The 26,983-nt window shown below is 36.9% G+C and overlaps 1 protein-coding gene across 1 annotated transcript in view; it reads right to left on the bottom strand.

Annotated features, from left to right (window-relative positions):
* Positions 1-26,983, bottom strand: part of KCNH8 (potassium voltage-gated channel subfamily H member 8) — a 388,965-nt gene that overhangs the window by 68,576 nt on the left and 293,406 nt on the right. The window contains exons 8-10 of the mRNA XM_056129473.1: positions 16,481-16,678; positions 7,321-7,520; positions 6,133-6,382 (exon numbers count right to left, since the gene is read on the bottom strand). Coding sequence (XP_055985448.1) covers positions 6,133-6,382; positions 7,321-7,520; positions 16,481-16,678 — 648 coding nt within the window. The remainder of the gene's footprint in view (positions 1-6,132; positions 6,383-7,320; positions 7,521-16,480; positions 16,679-26,983) is intronic.

Here is a 26,983-nt window from a genome sequence, read left to right as displayed (position 1 = left end):
ACATGCTATTTTAAAGAAAAGCAAGCTGACATCTGGAAGCTTAATTTGAATTAGAGGCTTCATTTCTCTGGTATTACACTGAAAAGGGAAGGTGATAAACCTTTTTCCAACCACAGCAGTGTTAGTACCATGATTTGGGGTATTATAATCTTTTGGAGGTGTTTGTGCACATATGTGTAGTGGCCAGGGTGTTCTTTTTTAACTAGCAGAATGTTTAGCATTATTTTACATTCCCCAAATGGGTTGTGACAACCAAAAGTGTCATCAGAATTGTCAAATATTATCTGGTGGGCTTAATTATCCCTGGGTCAGGAGACTGGTCAATAGCACTGAAATGGGAGTTGTTGGTCATTCAAGGCAGTGATTCGCCACCTGTTTCTTTTTTTCTTCCTTCTTTTTTGCTTTTTGGGTCATATCCAGTGATGCTCAGGGATTACTCCTGGCTTTGCACTCAGGGATCACTCTTGGTGGTGCTCAGGGGACCATATGGGATGCTGGGAATCAAACCCGGATTGACCGCATGCAAGGCAAACGCCCTACCTGCTGTGATATCACTTCAGCCCCTCCACCTGTTTCTGACTGTGCTCCTTTCTAACATTGCTTCTTCCTGTGACTTCCCCTTTCCTACCAATTATTCCCCTGATCTCCCATTTATGTAATTTTCACCTGTTCCTCATTGGAACACCCTGGGATCTACACAGTGGGTCAAACGACCTGTTTGAGAAACACTGAACTATAAGGTTCATAGACATCAGTCACAGGATTTGTTTAATAAATTGGACAGTTTGGTTGCAGTTGCTTTAAGCATTAAAAGGAAATAATAATGGCTATTATTTTTTTTTCTGAGTGGTAAAAGACTGTGATTCTGCTGTAAAATCATCAAGTGATCTCGCAGCAATTTTGACTTTAGCAATTTGGACTATAATAGAAGCACAGCTATGAGGTTTCTCACTTGTTCAGGTTGTTTTGTTCCTCTCAGAACATGCCTATGAGACTGGGAGGTAATATGGCAAGAGCAGTTCTCATCCTTCTCTAAAGAGGTGGGAGGCAGAGACAGTGATGAAATATAATGTACAATGCAATATATTACATATACATGTGGAACACAAGTGATAATTCCAATGCTCTTTAGTGCAATGAACCTTCTTTTTTCTATCAAAAATATTAGAAGCAACCAGAACTGGAGGGACTAGAGAGAGAGAATGAAACCTTCTGTATTATTGGTGAAAATGTAAATTGGTTTCATTATGGAAAGCAGTATGGAGAAAAAACATTAAAAATAGAAATCCCATCACTGGATCCCACTTATAGGTATTTACTTGAAGATACTAACTCAAGAGAGCTATTTATACTTATGCCAGTGCGATACTATTTTTAGTAGTCATTTCATTTTTTTTCATTTCATCATCCTGTTAATCGTCGATTGCCTCGAGCAGGCCCCAGTAACGTCTCTTTCATCCTAGCCCTGAGATTATATTCACGGCTCTTTAGGAGAATGAGACCCATCATTGTTACTGGTATTTGGCATATTTGGTAGGCCACGGGGAGTTTGCCAGACTCTGCCCTGTGGGCAGGCTACATTCGATAGCCTGCAAGTTTGTCCAAAGTAGGAATGAGATAATAAGATATCGCGCGGCCGCAAATGCGGCCGCGCGGTTCCGGGTTCTGGATTTTATAGTCTCTGAGTCTTGGCCGCTGATGGGATTACACGGCGCCAGGGGGCCAGGTGGTGGGTGTGACCCCCGCCTACTGGAATTTGGAGGATCTGGGTGGAAGATGCTCGACTCCAATTCGAGTAGGAAAATACTGAAAAATCCTAAATGTCCACCAATTTAACTGTTGTGACAAGTCAGCCAACTTGTGCAGTGGCAGGGAGAGACCTAATACAACTTACTGAGGTCATTTGTGTCCCAGCCCACACCTAGCACTCTATATTTTGCTTGTAATTCCTCAGCCTATTAATTTTAGGCTGGCATTTACCTGCCTGGAAACTAGATTGCTTCCTCAAGATTGCTGATTAGATAATGTGAACAATTTATGTGAATCTTTAAAAATCTTCCAATTGGTAACTTAGCAGGAAGATGAGCATAACTCTAAGTGCTACCAAAAAACTGATTATAGCTTCAGATTTATGCTAGATGCAGCCATTAATTCACTCAGCACCCAGGTGAGAAATCAAAAAGAAAATTCATAGAACTCACAGATAAGTTTATGCTGCATGTTGAAGTTATATGACTAAGCTCACAGAGGACACAGGTATTAGATTCATGCATAGATACAATTTAGAAGTTTCTGTGCTTTTCAAATATATCATGCCTGGTCTATAACTTTTAGTTTTTAATGGATAGTTAGCTCTATTTTATAGGATCCCATCACAGAAAAATTGACCAACCAAAAATCCATCAAGCAAACAATATTTTTAGAATGTTACAAAATTTGCTGTTCCCATCTGTTCCTAACTTAATTAGTTTTTTAACTTCTAAATTTTATTTTTTATTGTCCCCAGAATCCCTAGATCTCTGGAATATAGCAGGCTTCAATAAAAGTCTACTTTTATTAAGTTTGACAGTTAAAAGGAAACATGCAAAACTCACCATAAATAACTGAGATATTTGTGGCAAATAAAAAGGAGAAATCTTAAATTATTGAATTACCTATGTGTTTTATATGAATTAAATTTGGATTTAAACATTGAAATTAAATCTATTTGACTGAATTCCCTATCTATGATCCAAAGGGAATAAATAACCTCAGAGTACAGAAGAATTCTGGTTTGATTTGCTGTTATTACCAATACCACCGAATTTGTTACCAATACAAGAAATTTTCATTTTCACATACTTTGTTAGAAATGCAATTTTCTTGGAAAAACAACCCCTCATAGTTGAGTATTGATACAAGATGCAAATATAGTTAGGATAGTTAGGGAGGAATTAAATCAGGCAATTATTCAATTAATAAAATTTCAGCATTTGTGTTACTGGTTTTGGGGCCACATCTGATTCAGTGCTCAGGCGTTGCTCCTGCTCAGTCAGTTGCCACATGACTGTCAGGGTTTGTACCCAGATGATCTTTCTGCAAGGCACGTGCTCTAGCCCGTGGAACTATCTCCATAGCATGATCAATGCAATTTGGTATATCTGAGGAGAATGCAACATGACACGGTTTCCTGCCATGAGGAACACTGAGATAGTCTATTAAGAAACTGGTGTCTCTAAGAACTTTGGGATAACAAATGTTCTTTTGTGCCTTGAATAGATGTAGTGTGGCTATTTCACCATAACGAACCAATTACTTTTGTTTAACGTACCAATAGTTTACCTAATTTGGAACCTAGAAACAAATTATAGCTAATTTATTTTTGAAAAGGGAGTTTGGTCCACATACAATGGTGTTTAGGACTTACTTCTGACTCTGTTCAGGGCTCACTACTGGTGGACAATATATGGTGCAAAAAATCGAGCTGGGGTTGGTCTTATACAAGGCAAGCACTTTCACGCCTATACTACTTCTCTGGTCTTAGTTTGTTTATGCTTTTAGTGAATGTTTCTGGAGCACTGATGATACATTTGGGTCTTACATTGAGTTAACACATAAATAATAACATAGTTCTCAACATTATTAATTTTCTAATCTTGTGATTTTTTTGTACTATGTAGTATTAAGACCTTGGTTCAAATTTCTTTATTTTTCTGCAGTATACTTATTTCTGAAAGAAGAAAAAGAAAAAGAAAATGAAAAGAAAAATGAAAAAGATAGCTATGGTCTCTTGCAGAATTCTAATATTGAAATTTGCTGTTGATCAATTCCATTGGTAGATTGGGAGTCAATGGGATGCATCTGTAAGTCACCAAAGTTAATTATAATTCAACATACTAATACCATCTGTGAAGAGTGCATCAATTGGTACCTTGTTGTTTTCTTGTAAACAATAATGAGAAAACTGGTGAGTAAACACCATTTCTTGGATGTACAATAAATGCGTACAAGACAAACAAATTCAAATCTTGTAACAAAGTCCTGCTTTTATGTTAATTGTCTCCACAGACATCCCATTAAAAAATTCTTTCAAGACTTGATTGGACAAAAATGTTCATGAATAAGTTATAACTTGACAGCTGTGTGGTGATACTCCTGCACAATATTACAAAGATGTCAAAGTAAACAGGTATTAAGTATGTACAGATCAAATGTGAAGTCATGTACTACAGCATTGACTTGTCTCTTTAAGACAATATTGTAGCACTGCATTGTTCTCCCGTTGTTCATCGACTTGCTCGAGTTGGCCCAGTAATGTCTCCATTGTGAGACTTGTTGTTACTGTGTTTGGCATATTGAATATGTCATGGGTAGCTTGCCAGGCTTTGCCGTGCAAAGTGGTAAGACAATATTACCACAGGAAAAGCAAGGTAGTGAGTCTGCATAGAAATAATATTAAATAAAGAGAGAAAATATTAATAAATCATTATCCTTGTTTGGGTTTAGTCGCAATACTACAGATGTGTGCTTGGAATGGTCATGTGGCAATTTGCACTTAAATCACTTTTGGTATAGTCACAGTAAAAGCAAAGATATGAAAATGTTCATCATAAAAATCACTAATTATGGAGGCCACAAAAAATCCAAATGGATTAAATCTTCCAGTTGTAAGTCAGTGTTTCTTAAATAAAAGTCCGCCTGAATCATGGTCTTAGAAACAGCCTTATACTAAATAGAAACCATCAAATCTGCACCTTTTGTGCTCTAATGTTATGGATAATATTTTCATATTCCATTTATAGAACTGTTGCCAGTTACCAAATTAAAAAATTTCTGGGAAAAACCCCTATAGTATATAGGCTTAAAATGGTGCATTGTTTTTGTTATTTGTATATCAAACATTAAGTTTCTAGAAAATAATGATATGGCATTTTAAAAGCAAGTTGTGTATTAATAAGCAGTGATATGTGGTATTATTAAAGTACAGGAAAAAAGGTATTTTGTGGTTACATAAATTAAAAGTACCTGTTACTGGGACCAAATAGATAGTAAAGCAAGTAGGGGAGTACCTAACATACAGCTGACCTGGTTCTATCCCTGGGCTCACATATGATCCTATCAGCACTGCCACAAGTGATGCTTGAATACAAAGGCAGGAACAAGACCTGAACACTGCAGAGTGTGGTCTCACACAAACAAAACCAAAAGCAACAACAAAAAACCCTAAAAACCTGATAAATTTTACACTAAATAAATCAACAAAGAATTTTTTAAAGGAATAAAGATTTTCAAAAGATAAAAATTGTGGACATGAATTTTTCTCTTAACCAAATCATCTTTTGCAGCTGATCTGTTATAACCCAAATTAGGTTACAGTTAACTTTGTGCTACAAAATCTTCAAAGAATTACATTTTTTCCCAGAAAATAAAAAGGAGCCTAATTATCTTAATAATACTGACTTAATGATGGCTATCAGAGTAAATTCTTCCTTGATTTCTTTTTCGCTTTTTTTTTTTTAATGTGCCAGGGCCTTACACATATAAGACATGTACTCTTCCATGGAACAATATTCCTTGAAGAAATCTTATTTGGAGGGTACAGAAAAGCACATTGGATCATTAGTTGAAGCCATTAAGGTGTCAGGGTGTCAGGGGAATACAATTAGAGATGCCACTTGACTCACATTCCTGACACCCCAGAAAGTTTATTTTTAATTAATAATAAGCTTTGCACTATTTCTAACACATAAAGTAATTTTTGATATTCTTTCTGAATTGTTTCTCCACAATAACATAGAAATGCTCTCTTCATAATACTATTTTATAGGATACCTGATAAACTATTTCACCCAAAGACAGTATATCGTTAGTAATCTGGCATTAGAAATCAGAAAGAACCATGCTTACTTTTTACTGTTTCCTGGACAAATGAATAAATTCAGATACTACCCATTTTCAAAATGGAGATAATATCTATAGTGTTGTATTTTTAGCAGCAATAAAATGTTATGCTGGGGTAGCCTATGTAAATCTAATACATGACAAAACAACTGAATAACAATGTGTTGACAAATTCTCATCCCTAATCCTCCTACTTTATTTCCTTCATATTACTCGGAGGAAATTTCCTAAAGCTTTCCAAGTCAGACCTACCAAGAATAGCTAACACCATACTGTCTTTTAGAACTTCCATGGAGCCCGAGCAGACAAAGTAGATGGCCTGCAAAGCATCTCCTTGCCGCAGCAGATACTCCCCTGGGGCACAGAAAGAGGTTTTGATGTGGAGAGAGAGAGACCTGAGACAGCCCCGGCTGGCACACTCAAAGAGGGACAGTTGTAAGATTTCTTTGTTCAGGTGCATAGTGATGTCAGAACGCAGCTCATCTGGGAAGTCTTTCAACAGCTGTTGGAGAAGATGGAAGAGGAAAACAAGTTGTAGTACATCATGTCTTACAAAGTCTTCCCTCGATCCCCATCCCACTGTTTGTATATTTTATCTTGAAGAGATGTTTTAGTGACTGTCACCCCAGTAAAATGTTGCTGAATGAGTGGCTGATAAAAGCCTGAAGCTCAAAATGAAAACATAAATCTCACCGTGACTTGCTTTTTACAAAGATACCCACTCTGGGAAAAAGAGACAGAGGATTTGAACACTCTGGTGTCAGGAACACAGAGAGAACAAACCAAATAATCGCTTGAAAAGTGTTGATGACAAGTTTGGTTGGGGAGACAGTGGAATGGTTATTTCATTTATACTTTTTAAAAAAATTTTACAGTGGTGGTCTAAAGTGTTTCTGAAGTTCACAGATTATGACTTGACTAAAAAACTATATATTTAATTTTTTTTTTTTTTGCTTTTTGGGTCATACCTGGTGATTCACAGGGGTTACTCCTGGTTTTGCACTCAGGAATTACTCCTGGCAGTGCTCAGGGGACCAAATGGGATGTTGAAAATCGAACCCGGGTCAGCCACGCGCAAGGCAAACGCCCTACCTGCTGTGCTATCACTCCAGTCCCTATATTTTAATTTTTTAAAGGCAAACATTAACTTGATTAAGTTACCTACCACAAGATTACAGCCTCTATCATAAGACTTTTTCTTCCAAGAAGACTAATTAAAATAAAATGTTTGCCCAACTGACCAAAGTAGCAAGTTAATATTGGCTCTGGTTAATGCCAAGTGGAAACAATTTTGCCACAAAGGTGGTGATAAAGACTTTAAAATAATACAGATAAACAGGTAGTGGTTCTCCAATTCAGAGATCTGCATGAGAGCATCTTCTTTTCCCTAGAAATATGTGCTTTCTGTTTGAAAACATAAACATGAGAAATCAATATTACCTCATTGGAATCTATTCCATTGTTGACTGACCAGGTTGTTTGGAAATATTCAAGCATTCTTTGCTTGAGCTGCTGGGGTAGGTGATGGACACGTATGAAATCCTTCAGATCTTTAGTTCTAGTGTGATAGAGAGACCATCTGGAGTACATCCTCTGTATGATTGCTGTCACATTTCCAAACACCAAGGCATGCATCAAGGCTAGAGACAATAATACAATGTATAATTGGAGAGAAACATGAAGAACGGCAAACCCTTTAAGAGCCTACATGTATAGTCTAGACATTCTTGAGTAGAATAAGCTTATATGACTCTTTTGAAAAAACTATCTTGGTATAAAATATTTGGTATAGTCTCATAATCACAGAGTACATCCTGAATGTATTCATTTTATTTCATATGTTTGCTCAAAGACATCTTTTATTAATACTAATAATATTTTAAAATGATGACCCACATCTCCTAGCAGTCATTCTAACTTGGGAAAAACTTATTTTGCATTTTTTCATATTCTTTTATTTGTTAATGAATTAATGGTTCATAAATTAATATATAGCATTATAGTTTATTATTTATAACAAGTACATTTAAAAATATGTCCACTATAATTGGTTTACCTTTATGGAAATGGTAACCACTTCCTTCAAGCTATCATTTATAATTAATTTTGGCATCTTAAATACAAGACATTTATACTAAAAAAGGCACTCAGGAAGTTCTTAGAAATACATGTTGAAGATTTTCTGGGCAATATGAAGCTAAGATTAGCATGACTCCAATCACCTGTCCCACTTTAGCTCCACAGTTGCTTTAATTTTAATAGTGCTATCAGAAAAATGAAGGCGATTCAAGTAACAAATGAATTCACAGAGAAACGCTGGCATTTTGCTCACAGCCATCATTACAATTCCAAGAACCAGGTGGTCCATGTACATGTAACTTCTGTTTCGAGGAGAACTCTCAGTCAGATAATACTTAAATCCCATGTCCCCACTGAATCATCCCTTACCCCAAACCACCTCCAGACTGTAATGAAATAAGACTTTAAGACTTTGTGAATGGGATGAGTTTTCTATGGAAGAAATCAGAGTAAATAGGTGGATTTTGCCTTCCAGCACTTGCCTGTCACAGGCTTGAAGCCAGAAAAGGCATGGGGGGGGGCAATGGGAGGGGTTACATTAGACAGTGCTCAGCAGAATAAAACTGGAAGAGCCTGGTCAACAGAACAAGTGGCTCAAGACCTTGAAAACTGGAGAACCGAGAGCCAGGTGTAGTTACGTTCATGGGCAGATCAACTGTCCATGATATTTAGAGTTTATCTGGTGGCAGGACTGGTCCTAAGTCAAGAAACCCATGGGTTGGGAGAAATCATTGGGTTTTAATTTTTTTTTGGTTTGTTTTTGCTTTTTTGGTCACACCCGGCAATGCTCAGGGGTTCCTCCTGGCCTTGCACTTCGGAATTACTCCTGGCGGTGCTCGAGGGACCATATGAATGCTGGGAATTGAACCCGGGTTGACCGTGTACAAGGCAAAACACCCTACCTGCTGTGCTATCACTCTAGCCCCAGCAGTTTTTTTTTTAAAAAAAAGGTATAGGGGAATGGCACAGGGGTTAGAGACAAAGTGTGCCTAACCCCAGTTCAATCCCTTAAACCCATAAGGTCCCCTGAGAATGACTGGCATGGCACGGGTGTCTCTGCAGCACTGCTGACACTGACCTTGATGGTCTTTGAGCAGTACTAGTGTGGTCCCGGTAGTTCCCAGGGCCAAATGGCATGAAGAGCATCACAATTTCAGGCCTTTGCATTAATCTACAATGCTTTTTGGCTGAGTATCCTTAAGAGTAGCCGTGCTACTCTTTCAGAGCACATTGAGAACATATGCTCCACCCAAAATTGTATTGGGATGTAATAGCTTACTGGTAGGCACTGTCAAAAATCTCAACATAGAAATACCTATGTTAAGACTTTCTTAGCACCAATATAGGCACATTAATGCAAATGTAGCAATGCATTCCATATATCCTCCTGATTATTTCAGGATCACACTGATTCAGATTCTTGTTTTTTATTTTCATCCTAGATCTATCAGAAATTACTAACTACTGGAATAAAAATTTCAATCAGATTGTAGCACAGGATCTAAAATTCTTTATTATGTGTCATACCATATTTTCTCTATGAAAAACACAATCACTGTATAATCACTGGAGTTCAATCTCTTGAATTCCCTAGTCAACCATACACCCATAATAATAAGTTCACTATTTTGGAAGTTATTAGGATAGAGTTAAAGTTAGGATTTGTATAAGGGAGGCATAATGGTACAGAGTATGCATGTCAGAATAAGATACATCTAGCTGTGAACTAGAGGTAACACTCATATGGACACAGTTTCCTTATATGTAAATAACCATAATGGTACCTTACACACAGGATTATTTTGAAATTTGTGGAACTAATGTATTTTTAAAAAGTGACTAGTAAATATATGGAAAACATTAGTAACTCAAATTATGTTCATTTTCCTTGACTAGTAAAAGAGTTATTTTTCAAAATGTTCATTGGAGTATTTCATTTGAGATCTAGATTTAAGACTTTTTAATGACCTTTTACATAAGTGATTCATGGTATAATCTCTTGATGAAGAATTAAAAAAAAACACATATAGCTCCTGATTCATGTAAATACATGTAAGTATACATTTTATTAAATATTAAAAGTGAAATATCTTCCAACAGGTCAAAAATTCCAGGAAAATTATTTATTGCTTAATTTCTTACTGTTGAACAGTTATTGGTAGATTGTAAATAGGTCTCATTTTTTCTGATTGAATTTAGAAGCACAATTGGTCTGGTGCTTAAATATTTTATTTGGAATAAGAGATTTCCTTGATAAATACTAATCAAAGAAGAGAACTTATTTTGCCATAAATTTAAGAAATTAAACAATTTCAGGATCCGTTAATATGCTTATGGGCTAAGTGTTTGGAAGTCCTGCCATCTGTAAAAGTATGTAATAGTCTTTTATGGAGATTAAACTGAGTGCCGAGAATAATTTTATTTTACTTATTTTAGCACTACTTTTCTTAATTATGTGTATGATTTTAACTTTGCTTTGCTTAATTATAATGTGTAAAACACTTCAAGTAAGAGAAGTAATATATTCAGATCATTTAGCATCCTAATTGTACATTATCAATAAAATGAATTACTATATTAATTGTAGCATTCATAAAGGTTGTTGGAAAGTACTAGTTTATATCTGAGGCACCATAATTTTAAAGTCTCATTTAAGCATATGAAAAAAACTTTTAAATTCAAGGTGGAAAACCCCTTAACTCTCATTGATTTTCAATTTCTAAGTTACTACTGCTTCTGTCACTGATTATCACTTTCATGGTGGCAAAAAGTATGTGTAATTATCAGGTCAAACCATTGCATTTTCCTAACAAAATCTGACTCCAGGACATCTGTATTGAGGCCACTTTGGAAATTATCATCCACATTCCCCTTTTATTCCTAGGAACTCTGATGTATATAATTTTTCTGTTTGTCTTATTTTGGGGCCACAGTTGGCAATGCTTTGAGATTACTCCTGGGTACGCACTCAGGAATTACTCCTGGTGGTGCTCAGGGGACCATATGGGATGCCATAAATTGCACCGGGATCAGTCATGTGCAAAGAAAGCATCATGCTATCACTCTGGCCACTGATGTATATAATTTCTAAAGTAACATGTAAACCTTATTATTTGCCAGATGTATGGGAAGCTCTTTTCTTGTGCAGGTGTTCTGTGCAAAGTGCATTTTGTAAAAATCTCATCTTGATCAGCTCTCTGGGGGATAATTCTCATCTTAATCATCTTGATCTCACCTTTAGGTTAAGCAGATTCCTATACTTCACCTTTCTCAGAAATTTCTCTTTTACTTTTGTTTTTCTGACATTCCCCTTTCCTTCTCTTATATCAGACCCCTCCCCTTCCTTTTTTGAATTTTGGGGAATATTGTTCTCCTGAGCTGTTGTTCCTTCCTGCCTGCACAGGGTTTGTTTGCTCCTACCTAAAAGGAGACCAGACTGCAGGCTTTAGGTAATCTTAGCTGCTGTTTATTTCTCCCATTTACTCATGGTGCTGGAATATTCTGTTCCTTGTTGTAAGTACAGAGGGATTGTGGATGACAGATGACAAAGGAAGCAGAGCTATAGAATAATATTCTAAGTGAAGAATTAAAATGACAATATAAAGACATCTTAAAAATAACTTGACTTTAAGATAGCCTATATGATGCTTGATTCATCATGTTAAGACAACACCTAAAAGCACCTTGAAGTGAGAGAACAGAACTCACTCTTACCCAACTACTCTCGCCACAAATTTTTATCTTGTCTATTATAATTTTACAGGGTAGAATTCATGTCAAAAAACGCATTAAGAAAATTACATAAATAGTAAATACATAATCACTATGATTTCTCAAAATGGTTACACTTAAGGAAAATTCTCTTCATCTAGCTCATCCTTCTTAGATAAGTAAATAGAATACTCTTAGCTATCAAGAAATAAAAGATGACTGGAGGAAATGGAAATACATATGCAGCTCATGGATTGGGAGGATTAACATGTAAAAATCGCAATATTCCCCAAAGCACTATACAGATTCAATGCAGTCCCTATAAGGATTCCCAGGACATTTTTCAAAGAAATAGATCAAACACTCTTGATATTCATATGAAACAATAAAATCCCATAGCTAAAGAAATCCTTGGGAAAAGAAGATGTGAGACATCATCTTCCCCAACTTCAAACTCTACTACAAACTGGCAGTAATCAAAACAGCATGGTATTGGAATAAAAGATCCACAGATGAAAGGAACAGAGTTGAATAATCCACACCGGCCCTCAGATATATGATCGTGTAATCTTTGATAAATGAGCAAGAAATATGAAGTGGAGCAAGAAAAATCTCTTTAACAAGTGGTACTGGAAAAACTGGACAGCTACATGCTAAAAGTATCTCAGACCTTTGTCTAATGCCAAGTACAAAATTCAGCTCAAAATGGGTTAAAGACCTCAATATCAGACCTGAATCCTTATATATATGGAGGAAAATGTGGGCAGAACCCTTCTTTTCACTTTAAATCAAATTTCATGAGGAATCAATTTTAATATGTAGTTTTCTAAAGGGTCACTGTTGTTTTTCAGTCTGTGGGTGTTCACTTGGTCTAATAGCAGTTATTGAAAGAAAGATCATTCTCCCTTTATATTGAGGTTCCATTAATTTAAAAAGCTAGGTGACCATATGTGTGAGTCTGTGTCTTTTCACTCTCTTGTGTTCCTTTGACCTAAATGTCGATTCCTGAGGGGTTACCATACTTCTTTAATTATCATAAATTTGAATACATTATAATATCACAGCACAGGCCTTCCAACATTGTCGTTTATGACTATTTTGACAAGTTTTAGCTTTTCATTTCCACTTCTTTTTAGAAACATTTTAAGTTCTCAAATATACACCAGACAAACATACAAATACACTTCTGCTGGGAACTTTATGGAATCATTTAGATTAACTGGAGTAAAACTTTTATATTTACAATATTGAATCTTAAAACCATCATTGTTTATTCTATTATTTGAAAATGGCTGTAAATCATCTCACTTGCATTTGTTAATTTCCTATGAAGCTGAATTGCACACTTGAATATATTTTTATTTAATTTTTTTATAGTAATAGTTATTTTTATTTGGTGATCAATTATTTTTCACATATTTAATTTATGTCAGTTTAACCTTACTGAATTCACATATTCTAATAACTGTATGAAGTTTCTTGGCTATTTGTTTTGTTGTTCTCAACATTAACATAGTTTTGTATTGAGATTGACTCTCCTGGCAAGCTCCCTGTGACGTATTCGATATGCCAGACACAGTAACAACAAAGTCTCCAATGGAGACGTTACTGGGCCCGCTCGAGCAAATCGATGATCAACGGGAGGGCCTTTACCTTTACCTTTACCTTAATCTTGTTTGAGAGTCTTCAATATGCTTCCCACAAATCAGTGGTCTATACCTTTTAGAATTATAAATGCTTACCTGGAAGCCCTATCGTGAATCTTCTTCCTTCCTCAGACATGAGTGCTTCTATATTAGATAATTATTTTGAATTTTTGGCAGTTGCCTGCAGTATCTAATATTATGACCATCTGTTTTTTCTACATACCCCATGAAAATATATTATATATTTAATGATAGACAATTATTAAAATTGCCTATTAATTTATGCACAAGTTCATGATATTATGCACTTAAATTTAAAAACTAATCAGTTAAATATATTTACAGAAATCTGAACGGGAAAAATATCAATTTTTCTTATGTAATGAAGTGAATTTTAAAAGATGTTTTCTAGGTGAAATTTCTGAAATTTAAATTCACTAAACTTCTTCTGTCTTATATCTAAATTGAGGTGTCAGTAACCTCTAATTGATAGTATTGTGACTATTAATGAGCGAAGTATTTTATATTGTGAACTTTTATGATTAGTCCTCAAAGCTTTGCAAAGAATTAGCTAGAAATATTAAAATGAAGGCATCAGTTATTTTAGCTTTGGGAACTTGTCTTAATAATAGAGTTATTTCCCACAACACAAATTTGGGACACTTTAACTAATAAATTCAAGTTACTTTGATGCCATTTGGCATTCAAAACCAATGGTTTCCTAAGTGCTACAGAAGTCACTAAGGTATTTTAATGCCCCTTAAAAACTAATGCTCCTAGTTTTGCACCAAAATAATTTGCTCAATAATCGTTTAGCAAGTGACAAGGTGACATTATCTGATTATTTCCCCCATATCTTCTGGCCTTGTGACTGGCTTCTACCTACAATGAACAGCAGGGAATTATTTATGCTTCAATAATTTCTGATTCAGGATCACTAGCAAAATAGTAGGTGTATCAATAGAGAATGAGCTCAATTATCCAACAGATTCTGTAAATGCCAAATTAGTAGGTTAAGCCTTGAGCACTTCCTAAAATTTCCATCAGGAGTAGAAAAAACATGGCAAATATTAAATAAGTGTAGACTGTGTTTGTTTGCAAAATGCTGTCATTTTGCTCGGCTGAAAGATGGACCATCAAGGAAAGCAGCAATTATGTAAGTCATAACACTGGGAATAAAACAACCACCACAGGGTCTGGCACATTGTAGCTCTGTAGAAAATGAGAATTCCTGTTCTCTGCTCCCCAGGCTGTTACTGCTGTATATGAGCCAAGAGTCTGTTGCAATTGCTCAGTCGCAGCATGATACTACAGAAACTCTGCCCTAAGAACTGCCTTTCCAAGAAATTTCCCTTGCTTCCTGGCCCTCGTTTCTCACTACCTATGAACCTTCTTAGAGCTTGGCACTTAACATTTATGGCTTGGAATTGTTCGAACTCTTTCAACATATGTCAGCCTCTCTCTTCCAAGCTAGATTAAGTTCCTTCGGGAGCGTTTGATCTTTAAACTTTGATTTCACTTGAGGTTGGATGAGTGCTTAAAGCCCATCGTACTGATTTCACATCTGAGCAAAGAAGCTGGAAGGCATTCTCTGTGAGTTCAAAACTTTGAGTTCAAAACTCAAAGTGATATCTGGAATCAAGACCAGTAAAAGATAGTGATATAAAAAATAAAAGTCTGGACCAGAGTGATAGTACAGCAGATAGATTGTTTGCCTTCAATGCACTGACCTAGGTTCGATCTCTGGCATTCCATATGGTGCCCTGAGCACTGACAGGAGTAATTCCTGATCACAGAGCCAGGAATAATCCCTGAAAACTGTCAGCTGAGCCCCCCTCAAAAAGTCTTTAGTGAAAGTACAAAATTCTGACAGAACTTTGGTTTAAAAGGAATGTTTACTTGACACAGACATTTCGACATCCACATCTCCTACTATCCCATAAAAACCCTTTTAGAATCCGGTAAGAATCCAACTGTGTGTCTTCAGACAGAAGATAACTGCATTCAAACCTTGCTTCTTTAGATATTGGTTATAAGACATTGGGAAAGTTACTTTATTTCTGCCAGTTAAGGATTTGTCACCTGAAAAAATGTAGATAATCATAGCATGAATCATGTATCAATTAGGCAGTTCTAAAAAGAGAAATTAAATAGTTCAAAAGAGGGAATTTACTGTAAGGAATTGTCTATGTCTGATGAATTATCACTATGTTTGATGTTGGAGAGATGAATGATCAAGATATAACAATTGCAGAAAGGAGAGTCTGCCCATGAGATGGATAAACAAAGGGAAGAAGTGGGAAGAACATATAAGCCCAGGGAAGAATCTGTGGGAGGCCACAAAGAGCTAGGGCTCAAACATTGCATGTGTGGGCAGATCCAATGTCCCACTGATATAGGGATTCTGAGAAGCCTGGTTCTGAGAATATGTGAAAATGTTGAAGGCTGATGCCACTTGAGACTATCTACCACTGAAGGCAGAAGAGAGCAGGCAAACTTATTCTCTATTGCCATCTAGCCTGCCCCATCATAGGACATAAGAGAAGTTAGATGAAAAGAAGAAAGTGAGAAAACCTGAGGTCTCCAATACAAAACAGAGAACAGAATAAGGGTCTCTGAGACAACTTTAGGATAAATTGCCTATTTGCAAACTGGGATGGTAAGAGTGCTGAGTTCATGTATCTGCCTTATGAATTACTTAGAGTAGTGTGTCAAAGCACTTAGCACAGAGAATAGAACAAAAATGCAAGTAATGTTTATTATGATGTTTGTGTGTTTTTGAACTGTTATCAAACACCTTTAGGGTACTATATTAGAATTAATAAAATTTAAAAACACAAAAGAGTAAAACAGAATGTGAAACATAGACCTAAAATTCAGACTCCTCTCACTCAGAAATGCAAATGATAAATATCACACTAAGATATTTAGTTCCTTCAAAATCAAACATTAGATTAAACAGCTCTTCATCTGTCAGAAAATAAAATTCTTTATATGATTGACTTTCCTTGCTAAGCTATCACAAAGATGGAAATGTTTTCATGATTTCTTTATAAACACTTTTAGACTCTTCCCATGTAATTCAAAATATGTCTAGTGTGTTTGAGGACAGAGCAATCAAAACACTTGTTTCTTCTCTTGGTATCAAAGAAAATGCCCCTTACCCCCAATTAGCATGGTGCAGATAGAGAAGATCTTTTCTGCATCTGTATTAGCGGACACATTTCCAAACCCAACACTGGTGAGGCTGCTGAGGGTGAAGTACAGAGCAGCAATATAGGCACTTCGGATCGACGGGCCCCCCAAAGTATTGTTGCCATAGTATGGAGATTCCAGTCTCTTTCCCAACTCATGGAGCCAACCTGCAGAGAAAGAATGAGAATATCACTAGCAAAGCAAAGTATCAAAATCAGGAGATGCAGTTAATAACAAATGAGCGCTTTAAGATACACACACATTATTTTTTCTGGAAAATGAGAATAAAAGAATTTTAAGGTACATAGTAAAAGAAGATTTATTGCCACAAATTACAAAAACTGTCCCATATTAGACCTAGAGCAGAAAAATAGACATTCAAGAGAGGACTGATGGTCACATTTAAAAATGTTTTTCCTACTATAACCTGCAAAAATTGAAGTCAAGATTATTACTTTCAGCAACTGGGTTGTATAATACGCAACTTATCAATTGGATAAAGACAGACTCAACAACACTGAATATATGAGAACTAAACTGAAACCGCTGAATATTGAAATGTAGGAAAATGGGGTGAAGGGGAGGAGGAGGCAAGGAACAATGGCAGAGGAAAGTTGACACTGGTGGTGGAATTGGTGTTGAAATATTGTATGCCTAAAACTCAAGGAAAAGCATGATGCTTTAATTAAATGAAAACTTAATTAGTGCCCGAAATGTGTGCAGTATTTTATAAATTATATTGTCATAAAGTTGTAAAAAATCTATGTTAATATACATGAGTTTAAATAGTAATATAATGGTACCACACATTTTAAAATTCTTTACTAAAATTATTTTCTCTTTAAGATTTTACATTTTTAAGTGGTACTATCCATCTCTCTGGATCAATCTGTTGTAGGTTTTGTGCACTTGTATTACTAAACTCTATGTAATTCCGTCAACTCATAAGTTTCATAAGACTTTTGTTAAGGTGTGCTGTTCATCACCAACATTTTTTTCCCTTTTTTTTTGGTAAGGGAAAAACACATCTGATGGTTCTCAGAAGATACTCCCAGCTTTGCTTTTGAGGGTTACTTCTGGTGGTGTTCAGGGAACCATTCAGTTTCAGGAATCAAACTCAGACCTTCTTCACGCAAATAATTCACTACAGACTCTGGCCCTGCTCAGTACTCCTTTTTTGTTTGTTTGCTTTAGGGGGCCACACCCAGAGATGCTCAGGATTACTCCTGGCTCTGCACTCAGGAATCACTTCTGGCAGTGCTCAGGGGACTATATGAGATGCCACGGATTGAACCCAGGTCATCCATGTGCAAGGCAATTGCCCTACCTTCTGTACTCTCTTTCTCTCTGGCCCTCAGTACTTTCTTATGAACACCTCATATGATAGGTGCTCAAGGATAAATGGGAAGTCATTATGCTCTCAAGTAGTAATATTGTTATCATTATCAGCAAACATTATAGATTATGAGACTGTGCTATGTAATTAAAATGCAAATTTGAAACAACTGGGAATTCCTGGAGACCAAGAGGAATGTTTAGTAGCAAGTGCTGTGCTTAATTCATCCTGTCTTTAGAAAACTGTCTCTCATCTTTGCTGTGCCTCAAACATATCTAAAGGGATAATTAAAGAGAGACAGCCAAATTATGTTCCTACTGTTTCTGGTGTGAGAATGCTGGTGTGTGTGTGTGTGTGTGTGTGTGTGTGTGTGTGTGTGTGTGCTGTCTTTGCAATGGGTTCCATGTGACAGTGCTGGTGATCAAAGGGACCACATTGGGCAAAAGCACTGCTCTAGAACAATAGCTGTCAATATTAGATGCAGCTAGGAAAATTTCAATAATTTACCCTTCAAGTTCCACCCTAATTTAGGCCCTCCCGTTGATCGTCGATTTGCTCGAGCGGGCCCAGTAACGTCTCCATTGGAGACTTTGTTGTTACTGTGTCTGGCATATCGAATACTCTCGGTAGCTTGCCGGGCTCTCCGAGAGGGGCGGAGGAATCGAACTCGGGTCGGCCATGTTGGCCGCTTGTAAGGCGAACGCCCTACCGCTGTGCTATCACTCCAGCCCCATCGATTTGCTCGAGCGGGCCCAGTAACGTCTCCATTGGAGACTTTTGTTGTTACTGTGTTTGGCATATCGAATACAACACGGGGAGCTTGCCAGGCTCTGCCGTGCGGGCGAGATACTCTCGGTAGCTTGCCGGGCTCTCCAAGAGGGGCGGAGGAATCGAACTCGGGTCGGCCATGTTGGCTGCGTGCAAGGCAAACGCCCTACCGCTGTGCTATCGCTCCAGCAAATCGACCCTAATTAACTAAATAAAAATTTCTGAATTCCTGCTGCGGAGTCCAGGTTTAATCCATACCCAACTGTGCTCAGGGCTTACTACTGGCTTTACTCAGGGATAATTCCTGGTAGGATAGAGGGAATCATATGTGCAACAGGGGACTGTACCTAGGTCAACTGAATGCAAGGCAAATCTTTTACCACTGTTCTATCTTTCTGCCCCTCAAGTATAACTATTAAAAATTCTCCAGTAGATTCTAATGTGAGGCTAGAACTTAGAACCACTATTCCTAAGCTTAGCAAAGCACCTAACACATAGGGTTTAATTAATAAATGTGATTTTTTAAAAATGTCAATGAACTAATAAAAACAAAAATGGTTCTTGCTCTTATGAGTATATGAGATAACAGACAGAATGCAATACATTTCATTTACAAAGGCATTTGGAAACAAAGCATAATCAAAGTAGGTTTTTTTTTTTTTTGCTTTTTGGGTCACACCCAGCAATGCTCAGGGGTTACTCTGCACTCAGGAATTACTCCTGGTGGTGCTTGGGGGACCATATGGGATGCTGGGGATAGAACCCAGGTCGGCCGCGTGCAAGGCAAACGCCCTACCCGCTGTGCTATAGACCCAGCCCCTGAAAGTAGTTTCTGAGGATAAAGAATAATAATAAAATGTAAGGTACAGATTGAAAAGGCAATGATGAAATTAAGGAATGAAAGCTATGTAAGCTATGATGAAATTAGGGAAGATTTTGTGAAGGCATCAAGAGATTTAAATCTAGACTCTAGGTTGAAAATTTTTCTAATTATTCCAAGTTATGCTGAAAGGGATCTCAAATAATCTCAACTTGTCAAATGAGTGATTAACAGGTTTTATGTTTTTGTTCCATATTGACCATTTTTCCTTTTTATTAGGAAGTGTAGGCAGCTTGAAAATGTCACTTTGCCCAAAGTAAATACTGCAGGACTTAATTTTTCGTCTAAGTGGAGGTATGGGGTGAGGAGGGTGAACCCACAATAAAATCAGTACTTCCACTTATTCCAATCAGCCATACAGTTTTACCAAAACTGGGTTCATCTTTTATTCTTGAACTGAATTAAAATATTAATTTATGTATGTAACCTAAAGTTTCTCATAAAAATGTGGGAAAAAAATCAAACATTTGATGAAACTAAATCCTTAAGCAGACCTCTGGCAGTGGGGATGGTATTAGAATATTGTATGCATAAACCCTGTTAATAACAGTATTGTAAATCCTAGTGCTTCAGTAAAAAAATCTTGGAGAAGAAACATGTATTGGCCAGAAAGGTGCAGATTTTTAAAAATGACCCCATTTGCACAAATATGAAATATGTAAAGTTTCTCTGAATTAAATCAGTTTCCATGTAGCTTTGATTTCCTTAACCAAATAGGATGAGACTCTGGGTTAAGACTTACAGATTCTATTAGGTTAGGTTTTCCCTGAATGTCTTTTACTTAGATATGCATGTGTGAAAATACATGTTAGTCTCAGAAGTGGTGCTGGGCTCAAAACACAGATGAACAACCAATCTACTTTTGTTGATATCTCTTCTTCTGTCTAGCCAACTGTTCTATTTTCAGAAATATCTTGTTTTATAAGAAGGGCTGCTACTAAACTGTGTTACAGCTGATGGAACAGAAGTAATAATGATGATTAAAAAAGCCTGGTAACACAGAAAGAAGGTAACACAAATTTGGAGATTGGCTCTGTGGGCTAAATACAACATTTTTTATAGAACAGCTCGTCCAAAATGAGAACACGTGTTCCACTGTAGAGACGGCATGTCACTGTACTGTACAGAAGATGCAATCTAACCAATTTGGAAACCAATCTTTTTTTTTATGTCAGAGAAACTCGTCTCCAAAAGAAGGGATGTCCTAGAACAGTCTGTCTGCTTCTCAAAAATTTTCCGAAAAGAACATTTTGAAGGAAAAGACATATACAGCATAACAGAACAGAAAAGTTAAATATACTGAACATCCTGCCATATTATAGAAGCAATAGATATCATAATCCTGGTGTTACTAAAATAGATTTGATAAAAAAATAGATTTATGAAAATAAGTACCTTTTCCAAAGGCAGAATGACTCTTAACAGTCATAGTCAGAGAATCTATAATTTAACATGTTCATTCATTCATGTACTATGTACTATTGCCTATAGATCTTAATTAATTACATACTGTTAATCCTTAACCGGAGTTTATTATTTTACTCTTTATCATACATATGTATGTATTCACAGTTTACATTGGTTTGATCAGATTTATACAACAAATGTGTTCTTAAGAAGTGTAGTTTTTATTAGTACTTGGGAATCAACAGATACATTAGATTTAATGAAAGGACTAGGAGTGTGTTATTTAAGAAAAAACCCATAGTGAGTATCTTTGGTCATATAAAGTATTTTAACAATAGAAGAAAGATTAATTGGTAAATTATAATACCCTCAAGTCAAACTTTTGCCTTTATATGAATAAAGAAATTATTAATATAATCATAATTCTTCCTATCATTTTCATTCACAATTGTACCTCATTTAATTGAATATGAATGAATTTTGCTGTAAAGGAGGTTAGCTAGAAAGTAGAATGGAGTCCATGTTGGGATTTTCTTATTTTTAAATTGGTAGAAAACTAACTTATTACTGAGTGCTTTCTCTCTTTTAAATCCTCTTCGAGGATGATCTATCCTCCATCTCATTTTTATGCTCACCCTATGTATGGAATAGGTACAATTATTACCCGTACTTTGATTTATTATTTTATAGTTATTACAAAATTAAACACAAATGCTCTCATTCTAAAGAGAACTAAGAATCAGTGAAATTAAACAAATTTTGCAAAGATTCAATGTCTGGATTTCAGTCCATATTTCTGCTATTAAAGCTCAAGTTCTTGACTACTATGTAATGATTGATTTGCTGTAGACAGAGGCCCAAGAGAGTGGTAATGCAGCACAATTGAAGGCCTCTTTAAGTCTTTTATTTTTATTTATTTATATTTTTATGCCACACCTGGTGGTGCTCAGGCTTTACTCCTACCTCTGTGCTCAGGGATCACTCTTGGTGGGCTTGGAGGACAATATGGGGTGTCAGGGATCAAACCCAGGTTAGCCACATGTTAGCTAAGCATATTCACTGTTATGTTGTCTCACTGAAACTGAAGTGTCATTTTTTTTACTTTGGCATGAAATTCCAAATGGCATTCCAAGTGGAATTACAAATCACATTCCAAATATGTGATGGAAAAGGAAGCTATTTTCGTTGACTTCTCAGAAGTTGACTTTAAGACAAGGTTTTAAATACAGTAATTTAATTAATTTAGAGTCAATTATAAATTTTTCGGAAACAGTGGGGAAGTAACACAAAGAAAAAGTAGCAGGCATGAAAGGTACTACTATAGCACTAAAGTTTAATCCCATTAATCAATCTCTGGAACCAATAAAGGAATAAGTCTGCCTATCTATCAGCCATCCTTGATCAAGGACTGCTTCTTGAAGCATTCATTTCCCACCAATATTATGCCTGCTAGAAAGGAGTCTTCCATAATTGGGAGAATGTTCCTGGCAACCAGACGCAGATTGTAGGGATGGGAATCATGCAGAATGGGGACATGATGGACTCTTACTAAATGACAGCTGTTTTGCTAAGTTTTCAACTAGTATTATTTTCATTCAAATCCTTTCATAATGACACTCCTCCTTAAAGTAATATAAACAGAAAATTTGAGTCATATTTATTCTTCTTTTAAGACCTATTAGACTATGATGCCTCAATAAAAAACTGATTTGTAAATAAGAGAATTATTAGAACTAAGAGATAAATACAATTCTTGCTAACCTAACAGTTTTGAGTATTCTGTCATACTACAGTGTTTATAAAGAGGTAATAATTTTGTTATAATTTCAATGTAGCAGTGACACCATTATTGAATAAATTCACATTTCTAGTACCCTCTAGTACCCTTAGATTTGGGGATGCGTCCTTAAGAGATGAATCATATCAGAGAAAATACAAGAACTGTCCAAACATAATCAGTGCATAGATGGAACAGTATGATCTTTAAAACTTAACCTATGTTAACAGTGATCAATAGGCTTAATTTAATTTCCAAAATTCTAAGGTGAGAGGAGGGATAAAAACTATTGTCTTGAGTCATAGATAAGAGAACTCTTCATGGGAAAGGAAAAGCAGTTTGAGACAATGATTCCTATAGGGTACATGAGAACTCTGGCCTCTTCTTTTACTTTTTAGCAAGGTGCTGAATCACAGAACTGGTTGTAGAGGTGATTGAGGGCTATTAAGATGAGTGTCAGAAGTCTAAGGGTATGTTTTGTATATATGTTGGGGTAGTAAAGTTGAAACCTAAACATTTTGTGAGAATTTATACTTATCAACACACACAATCAAAAGTGGTTCTTACCTGAACAAAATATTGGAGAAAAGTCTGTCATTACATGTTATTGTCTATTAATATAATGACACCCCAGAACATGGATAAGAAATATTTTGAACGTGGTACTACATAAAAAAGAAGTGGAAGGAATGAAAGAAGGAAGTAAGGGAGGAAGGGAGAGTGGGAAGGAGGAAAAAAGGAAGGAAGGAAGGAAGGAAGGAAGGAAGAAGGAAGGAAGAAGGAAGGAGCTTGTCTTTTTACGTTATACTAGAACATGCCATTATAATTTTTTTCTTTTTCACTTTGATCAAGATTCTTTTGGGGGGGGTGTACTTTTAGATTGATTCAAAAGTTGCAAAGGGTACAGAGGATCCCTGTATACACTTCATCCACATCTTCTCAATGGTAATGTAGTTCTTTAATTTGGTATAAATGTCAGAACTATGAAATTAACATTGAATATTCTACCAAATAAACTGTAAATACCCTATATTTTTTGTTTTTACTTGGGGGAGGGCTGGGGCGATAGCACAGCAGGTAGGGGGTTTTCCTTGCACGCAGCCAACATGGCTGACCCGAGTTCGATTCCTCTGCCCCTCTTGGAGAGCCCAGCATGCTACCGAGAGTATCTCGCCTGCCTGGCAAAGCCTGGCAAGCTCCCTGAGGCGTATTCGATATGCCAAACACAGTAACAAGTCTCACAATGTTACTGGGGCTGCATGAGCAAATTGATGAACAATGGGAGGACAGTGACAGTGACAGTGACTTGGGGGAGGGTGTTGGACTACATCACATTTTTCCCAGAGGCTACTCTAGCTCCAAATTCATTAATCACTATTAGCAAGGCTTGGGGCATCATATATGGGTGCAAAGAATCGAATTGAGTTGGCTGAATGTAAGCAAGCACCTAAACTAGTGTTAACTAAATTTTTGAATCTCTTTCCCATACTTTCTATTTTTAAGAAAAAGAGTTGAGTAGTGCAGAGTTTTAGAATAAAAACATCTAACTTTTACCATATTCTGCTTTAGAGGAGGAGAGCAAAAGTAAGTCTAGAAGAAAGGCCTGAGTAGTAGTATATCTGGTAAAATGCTTGCCTTGCTTGCAGATGATCTGGATTCAATCCCTGGAATCCTATATTTCCTCATGAGGCTGCCAGAGTGATCTTTGAGCACTCAACTAGGAGTAAGCCCTGAGCATCACTGGGTATGGCCCAACCCACCCTCCCTCAAAAGAAAAATAAAAGGACTAGAAGAGCAACCTGCGGGGGTATGATGCTGCCAGAAGGTCAATTTGTACCTGTGAGGTGAGTGCATCAGTGGCCTGATGGCACCGTCAGGCTTTCAGATACCCCAAAATTGCTGCTGTGCCTTTGGTCAGACCCCAAAAACTTGGGCCAAAGTTTACCAAGAAAGTAAACGACCAAAAGTTAGGTGTGTGGGAGACACACCAACAAACCACCTCTGGCTCAGCTATATAATTGGAGGAATGGCCTCTCTGGTTTCTGATCGAACCGCTTAACAGCCATGATCCCAGAGACTCAGAAACGAATCGTGGAACCCAAAAGCTTTTAGCAGAAATGCGACCTGTTCCTGTAGTAGGTTACTGGCTCTGGGCCAATCCAGGTGGGAATAGGTTTCGTGCCTTGACCTGTTCCCCTTGGCGGCCTGGTGCCCACTAGCCTCCAGAGGCTACTGGACAGTCAGGTTTGGGCCTGCAGTGATGAGACATGTGGGCCTCACCAGATGGGGGTGGAACCAGACCTTTCCTCCCCATTCCAGTGAGACCCCGAGTCACCGCCTACAAAAGGCCTCTCTGGCTCCTGATCAAGCTAATTAACGGCCATGATCCCAGAGACTCAGATACAAATCTCAAAACCCAGCGCCTTTTGGCAGAAACGCATCTGGACCGCATACAAGATGGCCGCTGCCTCAGAGCTTCTTGGAAAGTCAGGTATGAGCCGGTGTTGACGGGGCAACTGCAGTCTCATGGGAAGGGGGGTGGTACCAGCTCATCCTTCTCGCCCTACCAAGGTCATGAGTTGCCCCCCATGAGTGGCTCTCTGGCATGGCCATGGCTCCAGAGGCAAAAGGACTTAATTAAGAGCCTGCTTGCGGCAGAAAAGTGAATGGACCATGCATTAAACTATACGGCTCCATGCCTCCCTGGGGGGAAAGGGTGTTGCTCCCTTCCGCCTTTTTCCGCCCGGCAGCAAGGTGGCCGCCGCTTCAGAGCTTATTGAAAAGCCAGGTATGAGCTGGCATTGACGGGGCAACTGCAGTCCCAAGGGAAGGGGTCCGGTACCAGTTCGTCCTTCATGCCCTACCAAGGTCATGAGTTCCCCGCCACCCCCCCCCCCCCCCCCGCCAGAGTGGCTCTCTGGCACAGCCATAACACCAGACGCACAGAAACCAATCTTTTAATTATCTGGCTTTTTGCAGAAATCCAAAATCGCAAGGCTGCTATTGCGGCCACACAAGATTATATGATTCTCATAACCAGCTACAGAGAACAAAGTACTTCACAATGCCTTTTCAGAAATTCTGATTGTTGGGGGGGGATTCTGAACAATAATGGTGCATCTTTTGTCGAAATAATCAATGTAATCAATGTAGAGAAGAGTTAAGAGGAAATCATCTGTCTCACAGGCTTTGGAAGGGGTGGGAAGGGGGGTATATTGGGGTTCTTGGTGGTGAAAAATGAGTACTGGTGAAGGGAAGGGTGTTTGATCATTGCATGACAGAGACTCAAACCTGAAAGCTTAGTAACTTTTCCCACAGTGATTCAATAAATAAATATAAGAAGAAAAATAAATAAACAAATAAATAAATAAAATTATGAAAAAAGAGTAATGCGGAGTTCATGCCCAATCAGCTAATCAGTGACTGAATAAATAGCAGTACTCCTACATAAAAAAAAGAGTAACCTGCAATGTTATCTGATATGATTTATTGATTCAATTAAGGTGAAAGCATTAGTAAAGTTGAGGTCCCAATCTGAACCAAAATGCTAGTTCTTAGAGTGTCCACTAATATCTCTAATCTCTAACTTGACTCCCATAAACTATGAATGCTTTATATTTCTGAAGTGGATTAACTTTTTTTTTCAGGTACAATTCTAAAACAAGAATATTCACTCATAAATACTAAAGATGAATTTTGAATCAAGAAATAACTGTCTTGCCCTTGTTACTAATTAAGTTAATTTTTATTAACTTTGATTCTTCAATTAATCTTCCTGATCTTTCATTATTCATACTTGAACATAAAATGGTTGAACTTAGTAAATTTTAGGTTCTTCTTCAGATTAGAACATTAATTTTATAATTAAATTAATTATTAATTTTATTTAGTCACTGTAGATTAAAACTAATTCATGATTGGGTTTCAGGCATATGGTGTTTCAATACCAATGACTTCATTAGGTCAAATATTTTATAAAATAAAATAAGATCCTAATATTTCTTCACAAGGATTTGACTTTTTAAAAGCAAAATTCTTGTGTAATAATGCATGATTTTTGTAAGTTCAATTTTTATTCATTTTAATCATTTGAATGATGCCCATTCAGCAATTATTGATGGGATAAGCATGAAAGGTTTAAAAATTTGATACATGTATCACTTCTGCTCTATTCACTGTTGAATAATTGTCGAATAAGAAATGTTATATGCAATTAATACTGTCAGGGAAAAAAGTATCACTTATGTTAAAATGATTTAAAAGTTTTCCAGCTTGTTTAAAGTTTTACAATAGAAACTTCTTGA

This window comes from Sorex fumeus, unplaced genomic scaffold (genome assembly GCF_029834395.1).
Source record: "Sorex fumeus unplaced genomic scaffold, SorFum_2.1 ptg000072l, whole genome shotgun sequence".
NCBI lineage: Eukaryota > Metazoa > Chordata > Mammalia > Eulipotyphla > Soricidae > Sorex > Sorex fumeus.
The sequence above is the reverse complement of the archived record's forward strand: the minus strand, read 5'-3'. Positions and strand labels throughout refer to the sequence as shown.